This window comes from Delphinapterus leucas, chromosome 18 (assembly GCF_059928025.1).
Source record: "Delphinapterus leucas isolate spDelLeu-1000000601 "Yukka" chromosome 18, BTC_Dleu_Yukka2, whole genome shotgun sequence".
Classification (NCBI taxonomy): Eukaryota; Metazoa; Chordata; class Mammalia; order Artiodactyla; family Monodontidae; genus Delphinapterus; species Delphinapterus leucas.
The window spans coordinates 70,084,294-70,105,359 of record NC_143146.1 but is presented as its reverse complement, the minus strand read 5'-3'; the positions used below and the strand labels follow the sequence as shown (position 1 = coordinate 70,105,359).

General features: G+C 34.7%; 1 protein-coding gene across 6 annotated transcripts in view; it reads left to right on the top strand.

The window, feature by feature from the left end:
- Positions 1–21,066, top strand: part of PDS5B (PDS5 cohesin associated factor B) — a 196,883-nt gene that overhangs the window by 164,505 nt on the left and 11,312 nt on the right. For 4 of the 6 annotated variants that reach the window (XM_089899278.1, XM_022574631.3, XM_022574628.3 and 1 more), the window contains 8 exons: positions 4,354–4,477; positions 10,951–11,155; positions 13,487–13,601; positions 15,389–15,521; positions 15,860–15,979; positions 16,998–17,060; positions 17,635–17,780; positions 19,768–19,873. In XM_089899278.1, coding sequence (XP_089755404.1) covers positions 4,354–4,477; positions 10,951–11,155; positions 13,487–13,601; positions 15,389–15,521; positions 15,860–15,979; positions 16,998–17,060; positions 17,635–17,780; positions 19,768–19,873 — 1,012 coding nt within the window. The remainder of the gene's footprint in view (positions 1–4,353; positions 4,478–10,950; positions 11,156–13,486; positions 13,602–15,388; positions 15,522–15,859; positions 15,980–16,997; positions 17,061–17,634; positions 17,781–19,767; positions 19,874–21,066) is intronic. The other 2 variants (XM_022574627.2, XM_022574626.2) reach the window with 1 other exon arrangement.

The following is a 21,066-nucleotide window of genomic DNA, read 5'->3' as shown; positions in this document are numbered from 1 at the left end:
TCAGGTGTGATTTCTCATCTTTAATTTCTTATTTTGTTTATTTATGTCTTCTCTCTTTTCTTCTTGGTGAGCCTGGCCAGAGGTTTGTCAATTTTGTTTACCCTTTCAAAGAACTAGCTCTTGGTTTTATTGATTTTTTTTTTATTGTTTTTTAATCTCGATTTTAGTTATTTCCTCTCTGATCTTTATTATCTCCTTCAGTCTGCTGACTTTAGGTTTTATTTGTTCTTCTTTTTCTAATTCTTTTAGGTGGTGGGTTAGGTTGTTTATTTGAGATTTTTCTTGTTTCTTAAAGAAGGCCTGTATTGCTATGAACTTCCCTGTAAGAACTGCTTTTGCTGTATCCCATAGATTTTGTATGGTTGTGTTTTCATTGTCATTTGCCTCAAAGCGTTTTTAAATTTCTTCTTTGATTTCATCGTTGCCCTGTTGGTTTTTTAGTAGCATATTGTTTAGTCTCCATGTAATTGTTTTTTTCTCATTCTTTTTCTGTGGTTGATTTCTAGTCTCATGCCGTTGTGGTCAGAAAAGATGCTTCAAATAATTTCTATACTCTTAAATTTGTTGAGGCTTGTTTTGTGCCCTAGTATGTGGTCTCTCCTAGGGAATGTTCCATGTGCCCTTAAAAAGAATGTGTATTCTTTTTTTGGATGTAATGAACTGTAGATATCAATTAAGTCTAACTGTTCTGTTGTATCATTTAGGATCTCTGTTGCCTTATTGATTTTCTGTCTTGAAGATCTGTCCATTGATGTGAATGGGGTGTTAAAGCCTCCTACTATTATTGTATTCCTGTCAGTTTCTCTCTTTATGTGTGTTAGTATTTGTTTTATGTATTTGGGTGCTCCTATATTGGGTGCATATAAGTGGGCAAGTGTAATATTCTCTCCTTGTACTGATCCTTTTATCATTATGTAGTGTCCTTTTTTATCTTTCTTTATAGCCTTTGTTTTAAAGTCTGTTTTGTCTGATATGAGTATTTTGACCCCTGGTCTCTTGTCATTTCTGTTTGCATGAAATATCTTTTTCCATCCCCTCACTTCAATCTGTGTGTCTCCTTTGTCTTAAAGTAGGTCTCTTGTAGGCAGCATATTGTAGGCTCTTGTTTTGTTTTTTTTTTAATCCAATTTGCCACTCTGTGTCTTTTGATTGGAGCATTTAGTCCATCGACATTTAAGGTAATTACTGATAGATATGTATTTATTGCCATTTTAAACCTTGTTTTCCCATTGATTTTGTATTTCTTCTTTGTCCCTTTCTTTTCCTTTTTCCTTTTGTGGTTTGATGATTTTCTTTTGTGTTATTCTTATGTTCTCTTTGTTTTTGTGAATCTCTTGTATGTTTTTGATTTGTGGTTACCCTGTTTTTCAAATACTTTGACACTTTTCCTATATCTCCTTGTTTTAGACTGGTAGTCATACAGGCTCAAACAAATTGAAAAAAAAATGTATGTTTTCTTATCACTACATTTTATGATTTTGATGTCCTCTTTTACATCTTCATGTTCACACTTTTGCTGTTCATTGTGGTAATCATCGCTTTCACAGAAATTTTTTGATGTTTTATTAATCTGTGTACTTGCTTATTTAAGTGATTTACTTTCCAATTATGACTTTCTCTTTTGTATGGATCCTTACATCTTTTCTACTTAGAGAAGACCTTTCAGCATTTCCTTTAGTATAGGTTTAGTATTGCTGTATTCTTTTAGTTTTTGTTTATCTGAGAAATTCTTTATCTTTCCTTCTATTCTAAGTGATGATCTTGCTGGGTAGAGTATCCTAGGTTGCAGATTTTTCCCTTTCAGGACTTTGAATATATCTTGCTCTTCCCTTCCGGCCTGCAGTGTTTCTGTAGAGAAATCAACTGATAGCCGTATGGGGGTTTCCCTGTAATTAACACTTTGTTTTTCTCTTGCTGCCTGTAGAGTCCTCTCTTTAGCTTTAACATTTGCCATTTTTATTATAATATGTCTTGGTGTAAGTCTGTTTGGGTTTATCTTGTTTGGGACCCTCTTTGCTTCCTGTATCTAGATATCTGTTTCCTTCTTTAGGCTTGGGAAGTTTTCAGCCTTAATTTCTTCAAATACATTTTCAATCCCTTTTTCTCTTTCCTCTTGTTCTAGAATCCCTATTATGCATAGGTTGACACGCTTTATATTGCTCTTTTTTTTTTTCATTTGGGTTTCTGTCTGCTGTTCTAACTGGGTGATTTCCATTATTCTATCTTCCACATCACTTATTCCTTCTTCTGCAGTATTCATTTTGCTATTCATAGCCTTTAGTTCAGCTTTCGTCTCTTCAAATGAATTCTCCATTTTTTCTTGGCTCCTCCTTACAGTTTCTAGGTCCTTCTTACAGTAATCTGCATCTCTGTCTATAGCCTTTCTTAATTCCTTCAGTATTTTCATTATCTACTTTTTGAACTTGGTGTCTATTAGATTGAAGCAGTCTGTTTCATTGTTTGTTCTTTCAGGGGAATTCTCTTGATCTTTTAATTGGGAATGGTTCCTCTGCTTCATTTTACTTATATTTCTCTTGCTCTATGAGTTTAGGAGAAACAGTTATATACTGTGGTCTTGGAGGGTATTTTTATGTGGGAATGTCCCTGTGTAGCCTGCGTGGGTTTAATATTTTTTGGTGTGAGGGCTGTTTTTAGTATGGATGCCTGCCACCCCTTTCCTCAGTGTATGCTGGCCATTATCCCCTTGATAGGAGGTGTGACTGATGTTGTGGTGACCAGAGCCTGCACAGGATATTGACCAGGGCCTTCTCTTTGCTCTGTGGTTGTCATTGCCTTGTCGGGGCAGGGTCTGCTCCCTAGTTGTTGGAGTAGAAGCCCCAGATAACGTTTCTAAGCTGTGGTGCAAGGTAGGTGGGATTGGAATGCTCCCACTGGGAGAGGAGCCACTGAGTGTTCTTCCACTGGAGCTGTTCAACTGAGTGTGCTCTTTTGTGTCACCTTTCACCTGTTGTGCAGACTCACAAAGCACACTGTTGTTGGTACTGCCCTCGGCCCCACTTCAACTGTGGGTATGCCAGCAGTCGTCCCTGGTGTCTCTCAGGAGTTGTTTCCACAAGGCCACCAGGGCAGATCCACTGAAGTCAGGTCTCAGGACTGCAGTAGTCGTGCATCTGGACCCACTGTGGGAGCTATGGAGGCAGCTCAGACCCTAGCCCGGCCCAGCCCCCATGTGTACATGCCCACAGAGCCTGCAGCTGCTAAGACCTGACATGTCCCCGCTGCAGGAGCACTCACTGGGTCTCCGTTTTTAAACTGGGTCTTCAAAAACGTAGTTGTAAAGTATTGTAATTATTTATTTTTTATTTGTACTAAAAAAACTCCAACAAGAAAAATCAGACTTTCCTTAGCAGTGGTTGGGTGATTTACCTTATAATAACTACTTGGAATATTGCTGTTGATGAACTGAAAAGCACCTCTGGGGCCTGTAACTTCAGAACCTTATTAATGTTGGCATACATTCAATAAATATTTTTACAAAATCCTTAGAAAGATAAGGGAAGAGTCTTAAACCAACTAGATCATTAGATCTTGGAAGACTGAGCTTTGTCTCTTTTAATGAGCTTTGTCTCTTTTAAGTCCCTCTCAGTACCGTATATAAAATTGACACATATTTGTTGTATGAATATTAAATAATAATCTTTTACTATGGAACTACGTAGGGGATCCTAATTAAGGAGTTACAGTTTCCCTCCTTACATTAGTCCAGTTACATTAGTAATTCATGTAACATGTCAGTGTATTAGAAAGGATTGTTTAAATATATTTACTAGTCAGGAATTTCCTAATTGTTTAAGTATGTCCCATTTAGCAAGAAATTTCTTTCCTTAAACTTAAATATAGGCTCTTGGGGGTATTTCAAAGATTGAATACTAGCTAAAAGTAGTAATGTTTTATCCACTACACCTGCTTTCATTCCACTTCTTTTGTACTTAGAACCATAGTTTCAGTTGACCGATTAGGAACTTAGGATATTTTATGCCTAATGTATAAGTAAACACATATTAAAAAAAAATCTGTAGTGGAAGACTTAAGACCTAACAACTAAACATACAAATATATTTGTTCTAGGCTTGGCTGAAAGCTGTTTTGTGTGGGATAAGAGAATTCAATGACTAGCATAGACTTATGTTCAAGAGAAGAATTTTGTGGCATTACACACCACCTTAGAGAAGTGAAGGAAGCATAATATGGTGTTCAGTATCACTAAATTGTTTTCTGTCCTTTTTTTTCCTTGGCCAGAGGAATTTTTATAAAATTAAATATTCAAAGTAGGAATGTTTTTGTGCAGACATTTAGAAATCTAATTCACATTCTTTCTTGCTTATTTTTCAGTAAACCAGATATGTCACGTCTGAGACTTGCTGCTGGGAGTGCTATTGTGAAGCTGGCACAGGAACCCTGTTATCATGAAATTATCACATTAGAACAATATCAGCTATGTGCTTTAGCTATCAATGTAAGGAAAATGGCTATATAGAACATGACTTTCTATGGTCTTTGACTTTTAGGAAGGAGAAAGTCCACCATGATAAAGAGATAAAAATCTTGAATGTTTGTGTCTCCTCTTGGAAAATTTATGTATGTGAAACATTTCAGAGTTCTAAAACTGTCATTTGAATTGTGGGTTGCTGACATAGTACAGTTGATTCTTGTTACTTGCAGTAGAACACAACTTTGTTTTTTGTCTGGTTCTGTTTAATGGCACCTTTTTTAGTGTATAGTTGTTTCATTAACATTGAACTCATGACCAACAGCGCTGTAACTCATGCTTGAATGAAGCTTATGTGACACAGATTTTCTCCATAAGGCACATACAGCCTTCTTGCCCTTAGGAACACAAAACAGCACTTCAGCAGTATGCATGGGAGCTATTTTAAACAACAAAATCACCAATAAAAAGTATAAAAATGCAAAAAATGTGGCACTAGAGAGACCACCAAACAGACATTTGTTTATGATAATGAGAGCTGAAGCAGGGAGGCAGAACGTTGCTTTGTTTGACTTCTGCTGGGATGTGTGTCAGGCAACTCAAACTTTTCGTATCTCTGTGCATTTACTCTTTTTTATTTTTTTTTAACATCTTTATTGGAGTGTAATTGCTTTACAATGGTGTGTTAGTTTCTGCTTTATAACAAAGTGAATCAGCTGTACATATACATATATCCCCGTATCAATTCCCTCTTGCGTCTCCCTCCCTCCCACCGTCCCTATCCCACCCCTCTAGGTGGTCACAAAGCACCGAGCTGATCTCCCTGTGCTATGTGGCTGCTTCCCACTAGCTATTGGTTTTACATTTGGTAGTGTATATATGTACATGCCACTCTCTCACTTTGTCCCAGCTTACCCTTCCCCCTCCCCGTGTCCTCAAGTCCATTCTCGAGTACGTCTGCGTCTTTATTCCTGTCCTGCCCCTAGGCTCTTCAGGACCTTTTTTTTTTTAACTCAATTTCGGTTATTTTTATGGCTGAGTAATATGCCATTGTATATATGTGCCACATCTTCTTTATCCATTCATCTGTCAATGGACAATTAGGTTGCTTCCATGTCCTGGCTATTGTAAATAGAGCTGCAGTGAACATTGTGGTACATGACTCTTTTGGTATTATGGTTTTCTCAGGGTATATGCCCAGTAGTGGGATTGCTGGGTCGTATGGTAATTCTATTTTTAGTTTTTTAAGGAACCTCCATACTGTTCTCCATAGTGGCTGTATCAGTTTACACTCCCACCAACAGTGCGAGAGGGTTCCCTTTTCTCCGCACCCTCTCCAGCATTTATTGTTTGTAGATTTTTTAATGATGGCCATTCTGACTGGTATGAGGTGATACCTCACTGTAGTCTTGATTTGCATTTCTCTAATGATTAGTGATGTTGAGCATCCTTTCATGTGTTTGTTGGCAATCTGTGTATCTTCTTTGGAGAAATGTCTGTTTAGGACTTCTGCCCATTTTTGGATTGGGTTGTTTGTTTTTTTGACATTGAACTGCATGAGCTGCTTGTAAATTTTGGAGATTAATTCTTTGTCAGCCTCTTCATTTGCAAATATTTTCTCCCATTGAGTTGCAGTCCATTGAGTTGTTGGATTCTTGGTCTGGTATTTCTTAGGGTATTGGTGTTGTCGGTTGTGAAGTAGAAATTTTTTTTTTTTTAAAAAGGGATGTATGAAAATATGTTAAAAGAGATGGGCTTTGTTTGAAACTCCCTGTGTGTAATAAGTATGTGCAGATCATTAGTTAAATGTCCACTACGTGCAAAAAGCATCCACACTTGGTAAGTTCTAGAGACTTTCTTTTCTAGCACACTATTTGTTTTATGTTACTGTCTCAGTCACCAGATTCCCAAGGTCAAAGTTCAGATTACCTAAGTTTAAAGATTGTTTTGAAATTCTGACTGTGGAACATGTGTTAATGGTTCAGAGTTAATTATTAGCACATTTTCACAACTTACAAACATGAGATTACCCTATCCTATGCAAAACTTTTTCCTAATTCTGCTTTTCCTTTAAACCACATGCTTGTCTCTTCTTTTTAAACCTCCAAGCCTCAAGAAAGAGTAATCTGTATCTTTGTCTCTCTAATCCTCTCACTCCTCACTACTCATATTTTGCCATTTGCCTTCACTGTTTTCCAAAAATGGTCTAATTAAGTCCCCCAATCTAATGATCTTAATTTTTTTTTTTTTCTGTACACGGGCCTCTCACTGTTGTGGCCTCTCCCGTTGCGGAGCACAGGCTCCGGACGCGCAGGCTCAGCGGCCATGGCTCACAGGCCCAGCCGCTCCGTGGCATGTGGGATCTTCCCGGACCAGGGCACGAACCCGTGTCCCCTGCATCGGCAGGCGGACTCTCAACCACTGCGCCACCAGGGAAGCCCCAATGATCTTAATTTTTATTACACATGTCCTTTTTGCATCATTTGACACAGCTCATTGCACCTTTATTCTTGAAACGCTCTTCTTTGTTTTTTGTCTCCTGATCTTTGTCATGCTTCTTGACTACATTTTCTGGCCCTTCTCAAGTTTCCGGTCCCACTTCCAGTGCTAAACAGAAATTTCAAACCTTCATGTTCTGTGAAGGTAAGACTGAATCTTTCCCAAATCTATTCTTTCCTGACCTGCAGAGAGCCTCAATAAGCATTAAATAAAGCTGATTGGCATTTCTTAGACCTAAAATCATGATTTATATTTGACTATTTGCTTGTAGTTGCACCTTGTTGCAAAAGTACAGATAATTCTGTCCTTTGATATCTATTATATCTCTTTTTATTCATACCTTCTTAACCATTCTTACTGCTGTACCCATCATTAGCTCTCAACTTTGCTATTCTCTGTAGTTCGCTAAATTTCTCTGTTACAGTTCTGATTATGTTATTCCCCTGGTCAAAAATATTTAGGCTCTTACACTCGTAAGAAAGAAAAAATTGCATATATTTTACATTGCCATTCAAGCCCTTCTAATATTTGGACCCAAATATACATTTAAAAATTCTGTTTAGCACACTGCCCTTTACCCATGCTTATTTTAACAAAGCCGAACATTTTTTTCTTTTATGTACCTGTGGTTTGCTGCCTCTAATTTTGTTTTCACCCTCTCACTTAATAATTACTTAGGTATTTTAGAATTTGAATGCAATTCATTAAAATTTGATGTGTACTGCTATGTGCTATGCATTGTTCTAGGTTCTGTAAATGCAAAGATGAGTCATGGCTACAGCCCTCAAGAAGATAACCTCTTAGGAGAACAGAAAATATAAATAAGTGTTGATAACACAGTGCAGTACACAGAGTAATTGAACTATTTGCAAGATACTAGAAGTAGCTCTGAGGATAATTTATACTTAAAAAGTACACTTTGCTGTACAGCAGAAATTAACACAACATTGTAAATCAACTATATTTCAGTTTTAAAAAGGACATTAAAATTTAATTTAAGATGCAGACTAAAATTAATTTCTTAGTAGTGAATAAAAGCTTTGATCAGAACTTTATCCTTGGGAAAAATATTTTGTAGTATTAGACACCATCTTCTTTATGTTGAACCAATTATTGGTTATAAGTATAACATGAAAGTATCAAGTGTGCTTTTTTTGAGAGTGTATTTTTCCTGATAAAAATTGTATCACTCTGTCCTTTACTTCACATGCTTTTATAACCTAGTCAAAAGGGTAAATCTTTACTTCACATTTTTTAATAACCTAGTCAAAGGGATAAATCTGTCCTTCATATTTTTTTTATAACCTAACGAAAAGGGTAAATCTTTGCAAAAAACAAACATTGGAAGACTTCCTCGTTCCCAGGAGCACATCTTTTAATCTTTATTCACATGATTCTCTTTTGATGTACATACTGTATCATCATTGTGGTCAGTTTTCTAATCTTTTGTTGTTAAATGTGTCAGTTGCCTGGCATATGATTTGACAGTTCTTTTCTAACATCACTTTAATGACTTTTTGAAACTCTCCTACCTTTGCTATGATTCACAATTGACTTTGTAATGAATTTGCATTGTACTGTTGGATCCTCGATGATTAATGAGAGAATGACATGGTCTATCCCCCTAGTGTATCTAACTAGGGGATAGGGGTAGGGGGAGGGATGTTTGAGTGCTATTCAGTGTTTCTGTTTGCTTTATTGAAGTATATTTGATTTACAATATTGTGTTAGTTTCAGGTGTAACCAGCTTAGTGATTCAGGTTGACTTTTGCAGATTATATTCCACTATATAGCTTATTACAAGATATTAGGTATAATTCCCTGTGCTATACAGTAAATCCTTATTGCTTTTCTATTTTATGTATAGTACTTTGTATCTATTAATCCCATACTCCTAATTTGTTCCTCTCCCTCTTGTTTAATATTTTAATGAATGGTCTGTTCATTTGTGAATATATTTGTGATATATGGACTTTTACTTACGTAGTTTGTAATTGGGTATTTTTATAATAAATAATTGAATAATGAAAATTCCTCTCCCTATAGGAGTAATACTGAGGAAGGAATGAGATAAGTTTAACTTCCTTTTGTGGATTATGAGGGTAGATAATAGACAATATTTCTGTGAAAGCTTGACTCCTTCCTTTTTATAATTGAAGTATAGTTGATATACAGTGTTGTGGTAATTTATGCTGTACAGCAAAGTGATTCAGGTGTGTGTGTATGTGTGTGTGTATATATGTTCTTTTTTATATTCTTTTCCATGATGGTTTATCACAGGATATTGAATATAGTTCCCTGTGTTCTACAGTAGGACCTTGACCTTGTTGTTTTTCCATTCTATATATAATAGTTTACATCTGCTAACCCCAAGCTCCCACTCCATCCCTCCCCCACCCCACTTTCCTGGGCATATGTCCGGGAAAGATAAAAACTCTAATTTGAAAAGATACATGCATCCCAGTGTTCGTAGCAGCACTATTTACAATAGCCAAGACATGAAAGCAACCTAAATGTCCTTCAGCAGATGAGTGGGTAAAGAAGATGTGGTGTGTGTGTATATATATATACACACACATATATACAATGGAATATTAGCCGTAAAAAAGAATGAAATTATTATTGTATCATTCTTTTTATGGCTGAGTAGTATTCCATTGTATATATGTACCAGATCTTTATCCATTCATCTGTCGATGGACATTTAAGTTGTTTCCATATCTTGGCTATTGTGTATAGTGCTGCTATGAATAAAGGGGTGCCTGTATCTTTTTGAATTATAGTTTTGTCCAGGTATATGCCCAGGAGTGGGATTGCTGGATCATATGGCAACTATGTTTTTAGTTTTTTGAGGAACCTCCATACTGTTTTCCATAGTGGCTGCACTTGACTACTTTTTAAAAAGTGGGTATTTGGTATTGTAATAAACTGAAGTTTAAGTTAAATGAAAGAAGATACCCAAAATAGGGATTTAATGATAAGGGCAAGATGTTATGACCTAGGTTTCGAAGCAAAACAAAATTTATATTCTCGATAGAAGAAATAAACATAAAGTTGCAATAATATGAAACATACCACATGTTATGTTCATTGGTGGAGTGTAAGGTGTAATAATGAAAGTCTTTTTATGTCATAGAAGGTCTTTGTATGTCTCGTATATGGCTCAAAAGTCATATGAGCTTTTCCCTATAGTTTAGAAAAAAATCTGATAATCTGTGTACCAGATATTGTGCTAGGTTTAGAGGCACAAAGAAAAATAAAGGCGTCGTTCTCATCTTCAAAGAACAAACAGCACTGGGTAAGACAGATAAACCAGTTGTTTTCATACTGTATACTAAAGGCTGTGGTGGAGATAAGCACAGAGTGCTAAGGGAGCACAGAAGTGGATGCAGGATACAGATTCCTCAGTGATTTCTGAAAGATACAGGAGCTGTCGTTAAAGATGAGGTCTAGGAGAGTGGAGGTGGGTGGTCTAGGAGAGTGGGGAGCGTGAAGAAAGCCGGCACAGTGGCAATGAACAGATTGGTTCATTTATAGAACTGAAAGTAATGTGATGTTTCTGAAATTAGTAACTCTTGCCTTCAGAGTTGTCCATTTTAATCTGAATAGTTTTTTAAATGATAGGACTAAAATATATAAATTGGACAGTTTTATCTTGCTCAGCAAATGAAAAAGCTAAATATTAGATAGTGTTCAAACTTTTTTTTTTTTACACATCTCATTTATTTAAGTTAGGATGGATTAATATTTACTAGTGTTATCTGTTTTAAGATTACATTCAATATGTTCTAACACCAGGTAGCTGGTAGTTATTAGGGTCCAGGTGGTCACTCCAGCCTTGATATTAACTTATCACATCTCAGTCTTGTGAACAGAAGCAGTGATTGTGGGTAAACTTGCTATGTTTACCCTTCTGGTTACTTGATATAGCGAATTTCATATCTAAAGTTGTTACTCTTTGGTACCATGTGGATAATATGTTAAATAATTGTGTCTTTCAGGATGAATGCTATCAAGTAAGACAAGTGTTTGCTCAGAAACTGCACAAAGGTCTTTCCCGATTACGGCTTCCACTTGAGTATATGGCAATTTGTGCACTTTGTGCAAAAGATCCTGTAAAAGAAAGAAGAGCTCATGCCAGGCAGTGTCTGGTAAAAAATATCAATGTGAGACGCGAGTATCTGAAACAGCATGCAGCTGTTAGTGGTAAGCGTATATGAAAATGAAAAGTGTACTTTCCCATCCTGCCAGTTTCACTTTTATAGAACACAAAATGATGTTACTGTTATTTATTATATTCTAACTTGCCCTCATTAAATAAGAAGTTGTTACTGTTTTTCAGTAGCAGCTTTTCCTTTTAATAGGTCATTTTAAAGTATAAACGCATGGGTATTTAAATATCAACCCATAGCTCTTTATGCAACTGACTAAAAGGCCAAGGGAAAAAAATCGGTGACTTTGGAGGTAAATAAAACAGTAAGCGGTACATTTATGTAGATTGTCTACGTACTGTCTTTTAGTTTAAAAAAGTACTGGTCTTTGATCTTTATTGGTTGTCCTCACCTGTAGCTGACATTAATAGCAAGTTCCTGTGTGCCTTTTTAAAATCTGCTCACTTTACCCCATCCACACTATTAGTTTTTGTGCCCCTCTGACTTCTGTGACTTGATCAACAGCATTAAAATCCATCCAGTTATGCAAGTCAGAAATCAGAGGCATTCTTCACGCCTTCTTTTTTCCTCTCATTGGTCACTAAATCCTCTTAATTCTTCTTCTGGATATCTTGAATATTTCTCCTCAACTCTCCTACACTGCTGTATTTCACTTGGATTATTTTATATACTCCTAACTAACTCCCTGTTGTAAATGTTCCCCTGCCTCTGACCCACCTCCAGCTGTGCCACACCGCTGTCAAAATTATCTTTCTAAAACAGATGAGATCACATCACGTCCTTGCTTTGAAACCTTTGTCGATTGCTTATTGCTCATAGGGTCAAGTTGAAGCTCATCAGCATGGCCCTTTTTAGTTTACCCTCAGCCTGAGTTTTAAGCTTTCTCTCTAGCTACTCCTGACTATGAATTCTGTGCTCATTGTACTCTGGATTATTTGAAATCGGTATAGCCATCTTTTTTCTCTGTTGTCAACTCTGTCTGGAAATTGCGTCCCCCTTCTGTCCAAACAAATAAACAAACAAAACGAAGGAGAGTGGTTTGCCCCTTTTGAATCCTTTAAAATACGGTTTTGGTGTTAACCTCATCACTAGGACCCTCTTTCTTTCTGTTCCTACCTCACCTTAGAAAAAATGAGGGCTCTGGAGTCAAATCCCACCACTGCCATTTACTGGTTGTGTTTGGGCGGGTTACTTGTGCAATCTGAGCTTTAGTTTCCTTTTTGTAAGACTGGTATAGTTTTACTCATAGCTTATGGTGGTTATGATTATGATTAAAAAGTTATGTGTATAAAGCACCTGGCATAATGCATGGTCCAAAGAAGTACTCAGTAGTTGTTAGCTATTCTTATTTTAGGGCACTGTCCACATTGAAGTATAGCTTCTGTCCTGTCCATGCTTTAGTATGAGGTTTTTATCTAGTCTTATGCATCTTTATATTTAAAATAGTAAGCCCCAATAAAAATAGAAGGTCTGGAAAATAGTAAGCACTCAATAAATGTTTGACAGACTTTTTCACTGACTTTTGAACCTTGTTACTTTTTTCTTCTATACCTACCTTGAAATGAATGATATTACACACAAACTTATTCTCTTTGAGTTCAGCAGTAGAAATAAAGAAAACTTGGTGCCTTATTGACACATACATTATTATACTCTAGATTGAACATCTGATTTAAAATTTTGAGAGTAGGAAATATAAAAAGAATTGTTCAGAATATGAATCCTGGTCTTTTGAGTAACCTTTATTAAAACTAGTTAGGACTTCCATTCTACCTCTAATGGAATATGCTGATCTCAGTCAAAATATTAAAATATTTGAATTTAAACTAAAAAGATGTTTGTTATTTAAAATGCCCTAGAAACAATGTCTGTTCCTTTATATCTGTTCTTATGTTACAAATAATAGCAAATAGTATCAACTGTTACTTCCTGTTTTTGTGTCATACTAACTGAAAAATTTACTAGTTTTTTTCATTTTGCTCTGCAGCTTACAAGGGAGTGTTGAACATAGAGTTACTAATAATAAAAAAAATAGACTTATGTTCCTTAGTCTTGAATATAGTTTGGGTCACTTTTTCCCATATCTATTGAAAATTGAAATATTTGTCTTTGTAGCCTCAGCACATGGTGCATTTAGTAGGCAAATCAATATTGGCCATGATGGATGAATGAATAAACTTTAATTTATGATGTACCTCAGCACTGGACATTTCAATATATTTTTCTTCCAGTCATATTGTGGTAAACTATTGGGATGCAGGAAACATAGTATCAGAGAGAGAGAGAAAGAGAATGAGTAAGATTTGGTTTTCTAACCTGGCTGTTTTTGTTTTGTTTTGTTTTGTTTTTTCTTTTTCTTTTTCAGAAAAATTATTGTCTCTTCTACCCGAGTATGTTGTTCCATATACAATTCACCTTTTGGCACATGACCCAGATTATGTCAAAGTACAGGATATTGAACAACTTAAAGATGTTAAAGAGTAAGACTTTTTCCATCCCATTTTCATATTTTCTGAAAGTTTTTTCCCTTTCTTGCTGATAATGGAATCTCAGTTATAATTAGTGTATTAAATTTATTTCATTTCTTAGGAGTTTCAGGTTCTTTACCTTATTTGTTCTCTTATTTTTCTTTTTTCATACCATCTCTTCATGTTTCATTTCTTATATAATTTCCCAAAACAACTTAGCATAATTACTGTATTACTGACATATTTCTCTACCAGTCTGGCATTTCTTTTTTATTGAAGCAACCATTAAGAGTTTCCATTTCCAGTTCTTATCTTTTCCTACTTTCTTCTGAAACACTGTATAGATTTTCATGTGGGGAGAATTAATATTCTCTTTTATTCACATAGTAAGCACATTTTCTTTGCAGTTACTATCTTCCTCTGTAAGGAATAGAGAATAGTCTAATTTAGTAATGGGCCAAGTTGATAACCAGGCAACTGATCCCACTTACTACTTCATTGGTGATTCTCTAATTAAAGTTTATGACAGTTAACAGTTCTTTCAAAGATTCTTGTTGAGAGGCCAGAAGACTATATATGCCTGGGTGTGGGATAGGGGAATATAAGGGTATTTAGAGAAGTCTTTGTAAGACTACCAGAGTTCTTTAAAATATGGATGAGACCCTGTTTCTGTTACAATAAAGAATGACCTTTGTGGCTTTGAATAAATTAATTTCTTATGCCTTTAGCTTCTTATTAAAGGAAAATAACTCTTGGTTTCTTGATTCATAGAAATATTTTATAGTTAAGTATTTGAGGTGCTTCAAGAGAATAAAATTAAATTATTGACAACTTTCTCGTGACAAGAGAAAATGATTTTACCCTCTTTTTGCCACAGTTTCTATTTTTAAAAAATAAGCAGTTAGTTTTCCCAAAATGAATTCTGTGTTAGAGTGATTATATAACTAATGACAACTTTTAGCCACTCCTCCTTATCGGAACACATTAGTTTTTGAAATAGATAAAATATTCTTTGGAATTTACTAAACATTTTGGGCGGTATTTGTAAATTGCCCTAGTACAGCCATGAGTGATCTCCATCGCAGCAGAGAGCCACACCAGAAGAACTTATCCTGTGCCTGAGGTCTCAAAGGTTACTTTTTTCCCTTCTAGAATGATACCTTGTTTCACATTTCTCTCTTCTCCCATTTTCTCCTCTGTGCTATCCCTCTGTCCCATTCTGTCTACATAACACAGAGACAAAGCACTTTCAGTTTTTTCTTGAGTAGAATTTAATGTAGTTAACTTTAAAACTGAGGTACTGACACTTTCTTTTATTTTTTTCTTCCTTTAAGCAAAAACAGTATGTAGAGTTGTCAGCCATGACTTTTTCCTCAGATTTATTGATGAAGATTCTTACTATTGAGTAAGGTGGTTAGATTTTCTTGAAGACTTCCATTCAGGACTACAGTCAGTCTTGAATATTTGAGACTTCACTTTATCTATGGCCCAGTTATTCCTTTAGGCAGTCTTCCCTTCCTGTCATAGCCAGGGATTAAGATCACTTCATTCTTTCCACCATTTCTGTTTCTTTTTAACCTGCCTCCCTAAGAAAGTTAGTGAGACTTTGAGAAGGGGTATTACGACCTCGCACGTACATTGCTGATATGTTGTGATATGTATGTGACATATTTTTTTCTCTGTTGATTTACAGCTGTTTCTTTTTAATTTTTCCTGCTCCTGGAGTTCATTATATTTATATTTAGAATTATATCTGTATTTAACAGTGATTTTTTTCTTTTTTTCTTGGTATTTTTTAGGTGTCTTTGGTTTGTTCTGGAAATATTAATGGCTAAAAATGAAAATAACAGTCATGCATTTATCAGAAAGATGGTAGAAAATATTAAACAAACAAAAGATGCTCAAGGACCAGATGATGCAAAAATGAATGAAGTATGTAATTCTTTGTAAATAGTTATGATTCCATGTTGATTTCAAGCATTTGAGTATAGGGTATGAAACTTCTGTAGACATCAGTCTTTTCTGTTAGTAGTATAATAAATAGTTAGTAGTATTCATATTAGTAGTAATTAGACTTAATAACATAGAATTAATATAGAATTAGTAGTAATGCTGTTACTAGTAAACTAATGAAAATAATAGAGTAAGTCTTTTAACTTACACTATTGTCCTGAAAATTGCATACTAAATGCATGTTCTAGAATTACTCCTAATTCTCAGAGTCTAGGATACTGATTTAAGTACCTAATTTTCTTTTAATACCATTGCAGAAACTGTATACTGTGTGTGATGTTGCCATGAATATCATTATGTCAAAAAGCACCACATATAGTTTGGAATCTCCTAAAGACCCAGTACTACCAGCTCGTTTTTTCACCCAACCTGACAAGGTAGCTATTTTAGGATTTGTTTGTATACGTTGAAATAAAATGTATTCTCAGCACTAGGTTGTGGGAAGATCACGAAGAATCAATATCAAGAAGTGACACACTACTAATGTCATGAAAAGGTTGCCGTGAGTCTTAACAATGTGGTTCAAGACCAGAATATGGGGCAAACTGGAGGACACAAATAGGTTCCGAGATGAGTTAGGATGATCTAGAGTTTGTATTCCAAGTTTTATGCTAGTCTAAGAGCACAGGCAAAAATGATCAAAGCTTGTAAATCTATAAGATAATGGCCATTGATCCAAAATGGGAAGGAGAATGCTGATAGAGATAGTCTGATAAGCCCTTGAGATTTCTAACTGGTATGAAGAAACAAGCAGGGAACTGACACTAAACAGGCCCAAGACCCTGGGAACACTACAGGGATGTTCCCAAACCACTCTCAGAAAACTCAAGTATTGTATGATACTAAAAAAGGTGTTGGTGTATTTTAGAATCTCTCTTGGAGTTTTATAGTGCATCTAAGCCTGTTAAAGTAACTGAGAGGAAACAGCCACTACCTTTTTCTTTTTTTTTTAAAGCAAAATACCGGTTAACGTCTTACCCAGTGTACAGAGATCAGAACAGTCCTGTAAGTTCACCCAATAAAATGGACTGTCTGCTTTTAAGCATTCACCTTTTTGTGATTAAGATAATAGGAGTATGTGAAGTCTCTTCCCTGGAGAGTATTATTACATAAGCATGTGTTTGCTGATGATGAGCTCTTAGAGCTCTAGCATGTTAGAGCTCAAATATGTTGTGTTAGTACTAGAATTAGTACGAGGTTAGTTTAAGCTTATTACAGCATTTAAAATCAGTGACTAAAATTTTGTGTTTCAACTGACTGTTTAGTTTAAACAAATATGTATTTTATAATGTACTTTAAAACAAAAGCTGCTCTATGCTTTGTTGGCTTTTGAATCACCTCCTAGATACAGTGCTTCAGTAGTCATTGACTATTGTTTTTTTCCCTTGTTTGTAGAACTTCAGTAACACCAAAAATTATCTGCCTCCAGAAATGAAATCGTTTTTCACTCCTGGAAAAGTATGTTTTGAAAATTGTTTTAATTTTTATGTGGTAGTTTATTTTAGTGTGACTGTTGGCATAATTATGTTATTTAGCATTTCTTTAAAAATTGATATATCAAAAGTATTATCTTCCGTTTACTAGTAAGAAATAGTTATATTTACTATATAGATGCAAGCTGAGATATAGAACTTGTTTTTTAGCTTATGATAAAACCCTGGAGACGTTCTTTCAAATATCTTGTCTTGTAATATTAAGATAAAAATATTAAAGTAAAAAGACATCTTCTTATGTCCTTCCCTAGCAAGAGTCTAATTATCAGTTTTCATTTTTGACTATACATTTTATGTGCTCTCACTTCCTATGTAAGCCTTTTACTGCAGGTAACTAAGAAACTTAACTATTACTCTGTTTATATAGTTTTTGTTCAGTGATATTCAATTTATAATTCTTATTCTTATTTTGCTTAAGGATAAGCAAGTTTTTCATGATTTGTATATGTAAATACTTTGACAGGTACTATTTATGATTCTTTACATCTAAACTTCTTTTGGTTTTAATCAAATAGAAAGATATGCATTTTTCATTTCAGCCTAAAACAACCAATGTTCTAGGAGCTGTTAATAAGCCGCTTTCATCAGCAGGCAAACAATCTCAGACAAAATCATCACGAATGGAAACTGTAAGCAATGCAAGCAGCAGCTCAAATCCAAGCTCTCCTGGAAGAATAAAAGGAAGGTAAGTACATAAGAAATACCATACTTAACATTTAAGGACTCCATCAAGGCTATGAGATCTAAAGTAACATCATTTACATTTAATGTCAGTGAATGAAAATCAGTGCATATCTGAACATTCCTATTTTAACACTGGTAGCCATTTACAAGTTAAATGTATTTGCTTACTCATTTAGGTAGGTACTCCATCTTAGCCTTTCATATTTTAGCTTGTTGTTGTTGGTAGACATAAGCTAGTTTCCAAACTAAATGTCTAGTTCATCCATACAATGGAATACATAGTCATTAAAAAATGATGAGGTATGAGCTCATATGAAGAGTTTCCACAATGTATTATTGAGTGAAAAAGGGAAAGAATAGAACAGTGTAAAGTATTTTTGAGTTTTTAAGAAGGGTTTGTATTTTCATTTGCTTGTATATGCATAGAAAATTTGGGGAAGAGTACACAACGTCTTAATAGTGTTTACAATAATCTAGTGTAGGAGGGAGATGATTTTATGTTCTGATATGGTTTGAATTTCTTTTACCATGTACGTATATAAACTTTTTTGTTTAAAAAAATATTTTAAAAACGTACTTTTGAATTATGCTTTGCAGGAGATTTTTTTTTTCTTCTTAAGAAAGAAAAAAGGAAAATCACACTTTAACTGGTTTTAGCATGGGGCTTAGCATACCATTTGTCAGCAGCAGAGCCTCGTACAAGGCTAAACTGCCACCATTTATTCATTTTGCTAAGTTATTATGAAAGATTATGTTGTCTTTTGCACAATTCATAACCAATCAGTAAAGAAGGGAGGAGACATTCTAAAATGTCTTATCAGTTTCCTTGTAATGAATAAATTATTAAATGATATATAGTATAATCGAATTAAAACAAAAATTACATCTAAAGTTCTTATTTTTTCTAGATTCCTGTTTTAATGCATATTAGTGGCTGATACCTAAGTGACCGTTCTTTACCTATGTCATTTAGACATTTTTCTACTGGATGGCCTCATATTTAACATGACCAAAAACATTTCCAGCAACTCATTTCCTAAATTACTGGCTTTTCTCCTTGAATTCCTGGTTATAATCAAAGATGATCTAATTCACCCATCTAGGCTAAGAGCCTCAAAATTGTCTTTGATTTTTCCCCTGTGCTAATAAGTTTTGCCAGTTATTTTTCTCTACAATGTTTGTTTAATACTTCTCTTTTCTGCTATCATCATATTCATTCCCTTTCTTTAATTACTGTAGTATTTGGCTATTTCCCTTTCTTATTCCTCTGTCTTTGTATTGTATATCATATCACTGCTAGATAATCTTTTTTAAATGCTATGTTTTCAGGTTATTCCATTGCTTGGAAATCTTAATTGGCTTCCCTTGTTTGTTTTCAAGACCAATATATAGTTTTACCCAGTCCTCATCTCCCATTGTTTTTCACAACAAATGACTCGTAGTTTCCCTACTTTACTTTTGGTTAAACTTTCTTTCAGCCTTTGTTGCTTTTTTTCTCCAAATCCCATCGGTTCGCTAAGATTCTTTCTAAGGGAATGAGCTAGGTGTGTTTGAGAGATCAGTTTGGTTGGAGAGTAGGAAAGAGAGAATAATGGTCAGGGATGAAGGTGTGAGGTACCCAGATTATGTTTGGACTTTGCGGGTAATGTAAGGAATTTGGGTTTGATTTTAAGTAAAACTGGAAGATGTTCTGGAGTCTAGTGGTCTAATTTGTGCTTTTAAAATATTGCCCAGATTATTGGTGGAGAATAGAGGCACTAGAATTGAGGTAGGAAATGCCACTTTGGAGTCAGCTAATAGTAATCTAGGGAAGGGATGAAAAGGGAAGATGATGGAAAATAGCCAAATGGTGTTAAATATACTAAAACGGATACTTTTTGAAAAGAATGAAACTTTTCCTCATAAAGTTATAAAGCTACACTAGGGAAAAGGAAAAACTTTTAAGGTTATTTGATTGTAATAACAATTACAAATGTCTATATTAAAAGGCTTGATAGCTCTGAAATGGATCACAGTGAAAATGAAGATTACACAATGTCTTCACCTTTGCCGGGGAAAAAAAGTGACAAGAGAGACGACTCTGATCTTGTAAGGGTGAGATATTTGGTTTGATTTTATAATAAGTACAATAATTATTATTTTTACTATGTAAATAATCATTTTTACACTGAAACCAGTTAATTTTACTCTCAAGTTTGACATCTGATTTTACTCACAAGTTTGAGTTCATAATTATCCTCTACCATGCAATTTAAGTATATTGAACTTCTTGTGTTTCTTGTCATTCTAGTAAGCAATCTTTATTCTTTAGAGCTTTGGAATCAAACATGCCAGTTCCATACTCAGAACTGCTTGGCTTTTGTGTTTTTTTTTAAACACAGTAAATTTAGGCTTAGCCTTAGAGAAGGAGGCTAGAATGAGGGTCCTTAAAGTTTCCTTCATTTTAGTTGATTTCTTGAGCCTTTAATTACTAAATAAGTTTCTAGTAAATGTAGGAAGTGCTACTGTTTTCATAAAGTCCTTGTTTAGTTTTAAAATCTTAATAGCAATGATGTTGATGTGTGTGTGATAGGCATAATTTATAAATGTCATTTGAAGACAAATTTGGTACTTTTAGTAAAGATACAGAATACAGTTGTGTATTGCAACACAACCTGATGGCATTAATAATTGAGCATATTTTGACTTTTGAGGTTAGCTCTAAACATTTCTTGAATAACCCATTAGTTTCCCTGAATGAGTTCCTTTATCAGTGAAGTGTGGATACTTAGCTGGTAAGGTTTATCAGAATAAATGAATTAGCCCAAATGAATAGTTGTTGCTGCTGTTTTGTTATAAAGATTAATATTTTTGATTAATGATTATCATAATAATGAAAGTTAATGTGTTTTAATCTACTCAATTAATAGAGGCAAAAGGTTATTAATAAAAACATTTTCTTTCTCTGACATAGAACTTGCACTCCTGTCTTCCACTGGCCCAAGCTTACATATCCCAAGAAGTTTAAATTATTTTCAGTTTTTTTCAGATTTCTCCAGTAATTTATTTTAGCAGATTGTTTCTCTTTCCACTTAAAAAAATTAAAATTCTAAAATTCTTACTAAATCCTAACTATACTATAAATTCAGATTTTTATTGGCTGTTTAAAATTTTCACCCAAACAGAATTAAAAATTGATTGCTTAGCCAGAAAGGAATCCTGTTATCCTGATTTATGGAAGAATCTTTGAGTTGGAAAAGGTATTTATGTCTTCTAGTCCTGCTTCTCACTTAGTGCAGAAATTTCTT